Genomic DNA, 11,061 nt, shown 5'->3' with positions numbered 1-11,061 from the left:
CTTAATATTGCACACAGTAATGCCCACCGCACTGCAATACTCCTCTCCAGTGTCTCAGTCATTTCACTATGGACGTAATGACTTCAGCATGGAGCATGTCAACATGTTTCGTCACCAGGCAGACAGGCAGGCCCATGCTGTGGTCATTACGCCCATAGGGAAACGAGTGAGATACTGCTATTGCAGCACGGTGGTTTTGAATCCCAAATTGCCCTTTGTTTTGTAAGTGTTTTTAATCTTTTTTAATAAAGATTTTTTTTATTATACTACACTATACAGGTGAAACTTGAATAATTAGAATATCGTGCAAAAGTAATTGCAGTAAGTGCTGCAAAAGGGGCCCAAACCAAGTACTGAGTACATATGCATGCTTGTACTTTTCAGAGGTCCGATATTGTTCTATGTACAATCCTTGTTTTATTGATTGCATGTAATAATCTACTTTTTTGAGGTTGTGGATTTGGGGTTCTTGGGGTTTTCATGAGCTGTAAGCCATAATCATCACAATTATGACAAATCACGGCTTGAATTATCTTGCTTTGCATGTAATGAGTCTATCTCATATATTAGTTTCACCTTTTAAGTTGCATTAGTGAAATAAATGAACTTTGCACGATATTCTAATTATTCGAGTTTCACCTGTACACATGCAGAATCCAAAACATACACAAAATAGGTTGAACTTGATGGGCATGTGTCTTTATTCAACCTCAAATACTATGTAACTATGAATTTTTGCCAACACTTTTTTTTTAAGCTTTACTGGCACCTATGAAAACCTCTGAATGGAGCAATTCTTATGAGGATGGCACTTGTATGAATTATTGGAGATGTTGGAGTTGGAGAGGAATGGATTGCATATCGGAAGAGGTGACTGAGAAAAGGGAAGGGGAGTTGGTTGCTTTATGCTATATTAGACCATCCATGATTCAGATGGTCACAGGCATCTGGTGAGTGAGGTAATTTTTTCTTGTGGACACACTGGTGCATCGGAAGAAGGGAAGCACAAAGATACATGCATGGATATGATATTTTGAAAGTGAACTAGTGAAAGATTATTGAACACACGTCAAATAAAGTTGTTTCATTATATCACACTTGGTGATAGACTTTTTTGGATGATAATAATCAATGTTTAAACACTGCATGAATATATATAATTTTACTTTCACATGTTGTATGTTCATATATGAGGGCAATGTAGCTGCAAATTTAAGCACAGTTTACATTTTTATATATATTGATGTAAACCAGGCTACTGGTATTTTCAGAGGGAAAGGCCAGCAGTGGCAGCCTACATACTTATCTCAGTATAAAGGAAAACTGTACTGAGAGAAATATGTAACCTGTCATTGATGACTTTCTGAAAATATAAGTGGCCTGTCGTGTCTATCTTTAGTGTTTTCTGGATCACTGGCCAAGAGCACATGTGCAGTAAGCAAAGATCAGATCTACTAACTTGTTCAGGGGCAGTGAATGAAACAGCACTTAATTAGATCTGCAGGATAGCCAGGCAACTAGCAGTTTTATATATGCAGAAGAGCAACCTCCATGTTATCTGAGCAGGGGTTTCTTTCGTATAGCATTACCATAAAAAGGCAATAAGGAGTTTATCCAGCAGGTGGCACTACAGTACATCCAACAACGAAACCCTATTCATATGACATGTATGACTGACTCAATATCATGTTATTTTACTACAAAATGAACAAATAAAAATTATATCACAAAAAGCTTTGATTGTATAACCTGCACTACAAATATGATGGCTGCTGTTAGACTGGTTGAGGTGGGCAGCAAATCCAGTTTTCTTATTTCCACTATTTATACATCCACCTTGTTATTTAAAGCATTTATTTTCACCATAAATTGTGAGATACTGTACATTTTTTGTAAAATAGTATCAAACTGAAACATTAAACATCTTCTGTTAAATATAAAATGTTTAAGCTCTTATTAATAATTTATATGCTCTGTCGTGGTTTCTGCAATCTGAATTTTACACATTTACCTATATTTACATAAAATACTTTTTCAAAATGATTCAATACAATCACACTAAAAATAGTAAATACCATTATGTTTGAAAACTACACACATATGAGATGGCACATTTGCCCAACAATTCTAAATGGAAACCTTGTATAATGAATAATATTTTTCTGTATTTGCATGCCAGTTAGACAAGTTACAGTTCTTACTTTCTCAGAATATTTAAATATAATTAGTATTCAGTTTATTTTTTTTATGTCTTTAAGATAACTGAACAGCATATCTATTCCACCTTCTACAACCTCTGATAAGGGCTTCACTAAAGGATTGTTTTGAATATGTAGACCTTTGTCGACTGGGTTCCACGCAATTCGTTGTAGTCTTCTTAATAAGAACAGGTCATTTGGAAGTATTTGTATGTTGTTATAATCCAAATTTAGGAGTTCCAAGGAGGTCAATAAACAAACAGATCGAGGTAACACACTGATCCTGTTATTGTCAATAATCAGAATTGTTAGGTTCTGTAGACATTTAATACTTTCTGCAATGTTTTCTATTTTGTTTGCTCCCAGGTGCAGAAAATCCAGAGTCTTGATTTGGAAGACACATGAGGGGATGTTAACTATCCAGTTATTGCTTAGATTTAGCTTCCTTAACTTAGAGAGGCCACTGTATGTTGCAGGAAGTTCTGATATGAAATTGTGTGACAGGCTGAGGACTTCTAACTTTCTACAAAAACTCAACTCCTCAGGCATCTCACACAGATAATTCATGTTGACAAAAAGAACTTTGAGGTTCTTCAACAGACCAATTTCCCTGGGAAGGTGAACAATTCTGTTACCACTTACATTAAGAACTGCTATTTGTTCCAGTTTGGCAACTGTAGAAGGAAGCTTGGGCAGCCTGTTGTGAGACAGATTAAGCTTTTCAATTTTAGTCATGTGCCAAATGAAGCTGGGGACCTCAGCAGCATCCTGTAAGACATAGTTGAAGTTTATTGGCTCTTTTGTTGCTTTTGTATCAGAATCAGGTAATGGATTAGGCAGTGCTTGCTCTTCTTGCAATTCATGTCCACCAGTTTTCTTTTTCTTGGACATCTGACTAGAGAATATAGTTCCCATGGCTGACCAAAAAGAAGGTCTATTGAGGGTTAAATGTTTCTTAGGTCCAGCTTTCTTTGGTATTCACAGTGATGACAAACCATTGGAACAGAAAAAATGGTTGACTTAGGAGGAAGAGGGTTTGCTTGTGTAATGGATAAAAAAATATAGACCTTGAGGAGAACTTTTGTCTTCTGTTCATGTTGTTCCTCAGGCTAAGTGAGCTGAAGTTGCTTTCAGAGAGTGCCAAAACACTTGTTCATGGAACTGCTGAACACACAAGTACAGCTCAACTCCAAGCCAGCTGCCACTGTCACTTCCTGTGGCTCGATAGGAATGTCTCATCATGTCTTCATTTATCTCTAATCACCAGTGAGCCCAGTGAAACCTAATCAGATCAGGTTTCTTGACCTACTTTACACTAGTAGTTACAGGTAGATATAAATAAGTTTAAAATATTTACTGTGTACAGAGACTGTGATGGATGCCCAACAAGTGTTCTTTGGATAGAAGAAAAGCAGAAAATGATATAATCTAAGCTGCAAAAGGAGACCAAAAATCTACTATTAATTGATATAGTGACTATTAAAGACTAAAAAAGTAGGGTTTTTGGGAGCAGCTTTATATTTAAGCTTCTGTATCTCGAAGTAAAGTTACACGAAAGGTCAGACATGCCAAATGACATTCCGATTGCTAAACCAACAATGGTTTCAGGATAATCCCTATATGTATGCAGAGGTTAAAACTAATTCATGGGTCCCTTTGATTTCTAAGTGCCCATTGTCTACCCATCAATCAGTAAAATAATGTAAAGGTAATCACAATCTGTGCGATATACGAAAGTAAATTCACCCAACTGCACACCTTGCAATCTGGTTATACACTCTCTTTTGGATTTACTTGCAACTATATAGCAAAAAGGGTGACCTGATCTGATATACTGTAAATTAAATAGATTATTTAGGTGAGTCCTAGATCACAATCAGCTCCTAATTTTATTTGCCAACTCCTTGCAGGTAGTGATCCTGGCCAGGATTTGAACTGAGGACCCCCCATGCTGTAAGGCAGAACCCCTAACCACTACACCACTGTGCTGCACAGATTTGCCCTTTTTACCCCTGTGATACCATGACAAGGAATTAGGGGGACGGGTCACCATAGCAGGAAGACACAGGTAGCAATGAAAAACCTTACAGATACTCAAACCTTTCCCATCTCCACTGTATTGCTGTCTCTGTCTTTGAAGACATTTTCCATCACTTCCTATCTCTCTTACCCCATATCACTGAAGCATTAGGAGATAGGAAATCTCCCTAATAGGAAAACAGCCACCAATAAAGACCTGAAAGAGGTTATAAACCTTCTCTTCACTCTGCTGTCTCCCTCCACTGGTAAGCTTTCCAATAACTTTTTCAACCCTATGCCATGGGAAGTGGAAAAATGCAGAAATCTTCCTGACACAGAGAGGAATAAAAACCAGAAAGAGATTTTAACTCTCCTCAACCATATTCAAAACAAAGTGTTTGGCTGGAGATTGATTTTAATGTGATCCATGGAAATTCAGGAGGCAGACTCCTCTTAAAGCTGAACTCCAGTCCCTGAGACACAACAGAAAGTAAGAGGAAATCCCCAAAAAGTGAGGTGAAATCCCTTAGAAAAAAATACCACTGAAACAGGTATCCCCATTAAAAGATTTACCTTCACCTGTCCCAATAACAGCAGCAATTTGTGGGATTTTCCATTACTTCCTCTCCCACTGACAATGATCAGCAGGATAAATAGAGGGTCAATTTTCTTTTTCCCAATAAAGGCAAACAGAGCAATAGAAGTCTGGCACAGTTGTAACCCTTCCACACTTAGTCCAAAACAGGCAATACAAATGTGGTTTTAGATACATTTGAACAAATTGCATTTGGTTATTGCTGCTAAATGAGGTTCTAAAAGTTCTTAAAAACAGGGGTTGGCAATTTTTCCAACCTGAACTGTAAATGTTTGAACAATGAGTTTGTTCACTATTGTGACTTCAGCGGAGTACAAAGGGGAAATTCTACCCTTGATCCAACAGCAGTCTGACACTTAGATGAGGACCAATTGGTTTAGGGGTCAGCAACCTGCAGCTCCGGAGCCGCATGTGACTCTTTCATCCCTCTGCTGCGGCTCCCTGTCCAGGGGCGGAACTACCATCGGGTCCTGAGGCTGTGGGGGGGGCCCAGTGAGGTCCAGTGCTGGGCCACCCCCTAGTGGAATATGCAGCAGTGCTGGGTCCCGCTGCCCCGCACTGCTGACGAGCTTCTCAGCAAGGGGGCAGGTCCTGTGATTCACCTCCTCTCCCGGCTGCATCCCTAGTAACAGGAGGCGGGAGAGGAGTAGTATGTGTACGGGTACGGCCGGTACCCATGTGAGGGGTGTGGGCAGCCTGGGGGGCCTCTTACATGAGTATCAGCTGTACCAGGGGGGGCATGGCAGAGGTGACAGGGGAGGGGGTGGAAGAGGCCAGGCCACAGCAGCAGCAGGTAAGAGATGTTGGGAAGAGATACAGGGAAAGGGACCCCGGCGACCAGTCCACCTGAGGCCCTGCAGAGCCCACCATAGAGAGTCCTGGATGGGCTGTGCAGGATCTATGGTGTGCTCTGCAGGGTCACTCTCAGGTGGGCTCTGCGGGGTCTCTGGTAAGCCCAGAGTCCAGTGCATTACTAAGCTCACATATACCTATATACATGCATATACATATACATAGCATAAAGGTAAAAAACAATATATGCAGTGATGTCTACATTTTAGATGTCAAAAGGGTTTTGTGGCTCCCGGTGTTTTCTTTTCTGTGGCAAACGGGTCCAAATGGCTCTTTGAGTATTTAAGGTTGCTGACCCCTGTTTTAAGGGAACACTTTGGGAAGAAATTGAGCATGCCTCAATGTTGCAACTGATGGTTTTTGCCAACTGATATCTTCCAATTTCTTAGACCTGGCTGACCCATCTAGCTTCTGAATTTGCATGCAGCTTGTTAAAGGAGAACTATGGGGTTAGGGCTTTTCCCCATAGTTCTCCTAAGGGTAACGGGAGGACACAATTTAGCGTCCTCCCGTTCGACGTTCGCAGCGATATGTAACATGTGCGGCGTAATGGGCGAAATCGTCGTTTTCACACGTATGCGCACCCGACGCCTGTTTGCATGGGGGAGACTTTAAAAAAAAATCTAATTATTTTTTATTTGTAACTTTACATTTGGGGAAACTTGGAACGGTAAATATCACTGATATTTACCGATCCTCCACTCAGCCTCGCACAGAGCCGCTGTCATCCTGAAACTGACAGGATGACAGCGGCTCCGATCTCCTACCTGCTCGGCCATCCTGACAGCTGCGGGCGCGGCTTCTCTCCCCCTCACCGCTCCGCCATCCTGACAGCAGGCAGCGCTGTGCGGGCCACATTACAAGGTCCGGCGGGCCGGATTCGGCCCGCGGGCCTTGTGTTTGCCACCCCTGCTCTAAGCTTAGTATACCGCGAGCTACTGAGACGCCGCAGCTGAAACGGATCCCGACAATTATGTCTAGATCCGCCCAGCTGCGTGAGTGACAGAGGAAGAGCCAGCTGTACCCGCCCCCATCCCCCGTTCGTACCGCCAATCAGCGCTGGAGGATCGGAGCGGGGAATCCAGTCCCTACCCTGTCACGGCTCTCTGCCGTGACAGGATCGAGAAGTGAGCGAATGCCGGTATGCGTTCGCTCACTTCCTGATCTACTGAGCCGACCTGTGACAGTTTCATTTTCACAGGTCGGCTAGAACTATGAGGATGAGTGAAAATCACTCACCTCATAGTTCTCCTTTAAGTGAAAGCCTCCAGGGAAATAGAAATTAAGACAATCAGGTCTATTCACTAAAGGGTGGAGAGTTTGGAGAAGGCTGAATTGGAGAATTTTTCCAAATCAGCTATTTTGGCCTAGATTTTTCACTTCTCCTGCCTTCTCCAAACACTTCACCCTTTAGTGAATAGACATGAATGTGTTACTACATTTCCCAACACAAAACCAAGTGAGAGAAGTTATGGCAGATGAGATGAGAAGCTAGGGGCTTACAATAACCCCCTGGAATCAATGTAAACCAGAGTTTCTACTTTAAGAATGAACAGATGTTTTACTGAAGTTCCAAATGTACCTTATTTACATGACTTAAATACTGTAAAAAAGGACTAAGTCAGGAGCAGCCCTCGTTGAAGACAGAAATGCTATATTTATCATGTAACAAGATTAGTTACATGCATTTGTTGGGAAGTTTGCTTAAAGAGTATCTCAAGCCATACATGTTTGTTTTAGTTTTGGATAGAGTGGGGCAGGATTAAAAACCCTCTCTGGGTTTTACTGTTATCAAGGGCTCAGTTAGAGATATTTCCTCTCATTGTCTGTCCTGGTAACATCATTTTTGCCACACTTGAAGAGAAAATATGGAACAGGGAAATGGACAGAAAAAAACCCTCACAAGGGCCCAAGCCTTCCCCTACTCTGCATTTTTACTTTTGTCTATGTTGCTCTTAGAGAGTTCCCCTCACTTCCTGTCTGGTAAAATGTTGTCCATTGGACAGGAAGTGAGGAGTCCCATATGGTGGTAAGGATCCAGAGGTTCTAACCTTTTCCCATTCTATCCAAAACTAAGAAAACGTTTAGTTTGACATAAAATGTATGGGATCAGTTTAGATTTTTTTTTTAATCATGTACATGTGGTGGGTCTGGTCATAGAGAATAATAGCCATCTCCAATAACATCTTGGTTTTCCAGGCTGAAGCTATTGTTCTAGGAAGTAGAATGCTTGGCACTAGAAGCAATGGAGGTGGAAAACACTGAGCAATGTAAGCTTCATTACCTGCACAATGGAGGAATGTGGTTACCTAGAGATTTTTTCTGCAGAGAGTGTGTGTGTGTCTTAGAGGCGGGTGATCATAGATTTTCATGCCAAGGTGCATTTATTCATTGTGTTTGATAGCAATGCAAATTGGAAGAATTATGTGTTCTCCATTGTCTGATTATAATGATGCAGTTAAATGACAGACCTGTTCTGTATTTTAAATGTTAGCATAAAGCCTCTTTCATATACTACTTTTGTTGTATAATGTTATGTACAATGTTATTTTAAAAGCATTATTTATGCCCATTGGTTTTCTAAAAAGTGTTTCTAGACAGATAATTTATTTTGGATTAAATCTAGTAATGGCTGTAGTGGGCTTAGTAGAGAAAGTAGAGAAACTTTAAAAACTGCACTAGTAGACCTTTTGTGATTTTTTTTCTAAGTGCTAGCCTGACAGTGTCTGCATATATTGTCAGTTATTCTAATAATAATGTACTTCTTATTTTCATGAGCCATACTGGGTTGCTAATGAATAGCAGCTCTGAAAATAATGTTGCTGGTGTTACTTTTATCCTGGTTTCATATTTTATTTGATATTTGTGTTCTGTCAAAAGTGTTTCAGCTGTATTGTTTGGATGTACTTTACTTAGAGGGTTATTCACAAAGCTGCCAGTGAATAACCGACTCTATTCACTTCAGGCTTGTACAGCTGATTTCAGCCGTATATAAGCCGACCCGAAGTGCATATGTGGATCGGCTGAGCCGAACCTCCAGCAGGCTACTCGCTGCTGTTCGGTCTATTCTCATAGGGGCCAAACAGCAGTGAGTGAATAGCCGAATGCCGCTGAGCGGCATTCGGCTCGGCTATTCTGCTCGGTACCTCTGTAGTACCGAGCAGAATAGAAAACCAGTTAAAAAAAAGTAGAAAAAAGAAATAGAAAACGATTGGGCGGAGCTAGCAGTGACCCCCTTACTTTGGTTGTCCCTGTCAAAGTGCCCCCTTACTTTCATAATTAAAGTAAGTAGGCATTCTGATCGGGGCAACAAATATAAGAGGGATCAACAATGGGGATAGATAATAATCAGAGTGCCCCCTTACACTGGTTGTCACCTAAAGGGCTCATTCACACCAATGTGGTGCGTTAATTGCACGGTTCTGTGAGATTAATGCACACTACTGCAAAACGCACCTACCTTGTACCATAGTGTGATCGTTGCACCCCAAATTTACCTCCTGACTCCAATGCATTCAATTGCACCGCAACGCGCAGTACTGCAATACCGTCTGTTTGCGGTGCGGTCAAAGTAGTGCAAGTGGTGTGCAAGTAGTGTGCGTTAATCGCATGGAAGCCTGTGATTGATGCACCGCCTTGGTGTGAACAGGAGCTCAGAGTTCTAATTTCACATAAAATATTACTTTTAATTTGTAAATAAATTGTAAAATATATTTAGTATGTATTTATATACACATATACATAAACTGTATAAAAACATAAATATATATATATCTATATCTATATATATAGATATAGATAGATATAGATATATATATGCACTAAATATATATATATATATATATTATACATTTTTGTATATATTTATATATATACATGGCAGCTTACCTAAGATAATCAAAAACTGGAGCCAGACGGCAAAGCTAAGGGTGGAGCTGGGAGGAACTGGGGGGATTTGGAAGGAGCCAGGAGGTGGAGATGGCTCTGGGCTTCTAAAGAGGATAGAAGACGATATTCTTCCATCCTCCTTCATGCTGGGCAGGAACAGAATCATGTCATTGGTTGTTAGGAATGCTGCGGTCCTAACAACCAATGACTAAAGAGGAGGGGAGACCCAGCACAAGTTGGCAATCACGATCCGGATGGTACCGCCACCATGGTCCATCATTGTGTATTCCTGCTCTAGGGCATAGGTGTGCAGACAAGGTGTGCCTGGGCACACCCTAATGACTCAGAGCGCAACACCGAAACCGCAACAGCGGGCACCATGATTTTAGTCACTGAGCCGATGGAGAGATCAAAAAGATCTGGCACATTGTTGCGGGAGGATGCACCCGCACGTCCTCCAGTGAACGCCTGTGTCGCGCAGCTGCGGCCACTGCATCTGCTGCTCCTGCTGTCATTAGACAGGAGGAGCCGATTGGACCAGCTCTGTGTCCTATGATAACCAATCACAGCGACCACATGGCAATGTTTACATTGCCAAGCCCTCCCCTTTTTCTTACATCAGAGGCAGGGGAGAGTAAAGTGAGCCATGAATGGATAAATCATCCTTTCATGACTTGTGAGTAGTGAAAACAAGGTGCAGCAGCAGTAAACGTTTCGAATCATTTTAAGTTAAAATGATTAGAAAATGTTGCTGCTGCTGCTCCAGCTTGTTTAACCCTTTTAACCCCCCTCCTCTCCTACATAAGTTAGATCCATTCTATCTATGCTCTGACCTGTATATTAAACCTTCCACCTCTCTTATCCTGTGCATATATACATTAACCCTTCATTTCCATTCTCCCACTGTCAGGGTACTAGGGGGCTTACCTCTCCTCGGGGTGGCCATGTGCGGCGGGGGGCACGGGTTCCCCTTCCTGGCAGGTCCCCTGGTACCAGGATTGTGGGTACGCATTCGCGACAAGTGCGCGTGCGCGGTAGACAGGCTGCGCGCGCAGGCACGGGGACATGCACGTAGTGCACCTGTTACTGGTATCAGGTGTGATCCTTGCTGGGGGAGGTTCCCAGCACACACCCTCTGCCCCTCTCTCGCCATTGGCTCCTGATGGAGAGGCTACCTGGTTGCCTCGGTAGCCGGGGAGTGGTCTCAATCCTCCACTGAGTATAAAAGCCCAGTCAGAGCCCTGGCTCATTGCTGAGTTATTCTATCCCTATGGTGTGATCTCCCAGCTCCCTGTGCCTTGAACCTGTCTTTATTCCTGAACCTCTGCTTGGACTGTTGATTACCGACCCTTTGGCTTACCCTTCCGTTACTGAAACTAGCTGCCTGCCTTGACCCGGATTGGACCTGACTATTCTTCTTGCATCTTCCCTGTGTACCACAACCTCTGACTTTGGCTTGCCGCCCCTGCCATGGGGTTCCACTCACGGCCCAGCCGTACCCGCCTGACA

At 42.2% G+C, this 11,061-nt stretch overlaps 1 protein-coding gene across 1 annotated transcript; it reads right to left on the bottom strand.

Moving 5' to 3' along the window:
* Positions 1-2,231: 2,231 nt before the first annotated feature.
* Positions 2,232-3,113, bottom strand: LRRC30 (leucine rich repeat containing 30). Its single transcript, XM_018553388.1, has one exon. It carries the CDS (start codon positions 3,111-3,113, stop codon positions 2,232-2,234), a length of 882 nt encoding a protein of 293 aa, XP_018408890.1.
* Positions 3,114-11,061: the final 7,948 nt, after the last annotated feature.

This window comes from Nanorana parkeri, unplaced genomic scaffold (assembly GCF_000935625.1).
Source record: "Nanorana parkeri isolate BGI_ZX_2015 unplaced genomic scaffold, ASM93562v1 scaffold7, whole genome shotgun sequence".
Classification (NCBI taxonomy): Eukaryota; Metazoa; Chordata; class Amphibia; order Anura; family Dicroglossidae; genus Nanorana; species Nanorana parkeri.
This window is presented reverse-complemented; position numbering and strand designations above follow the sequence as displayed.

What these genes read in the sequence shown, in the direction of transcription:
- LRRC30 (XM_018553388.1), bottom strand. Translation starts at nt 3,113, where the DNA reads ATGGGAACTATATTCTCTAGTCAGATGTCCAAGAAAAAGAAAACTGGT.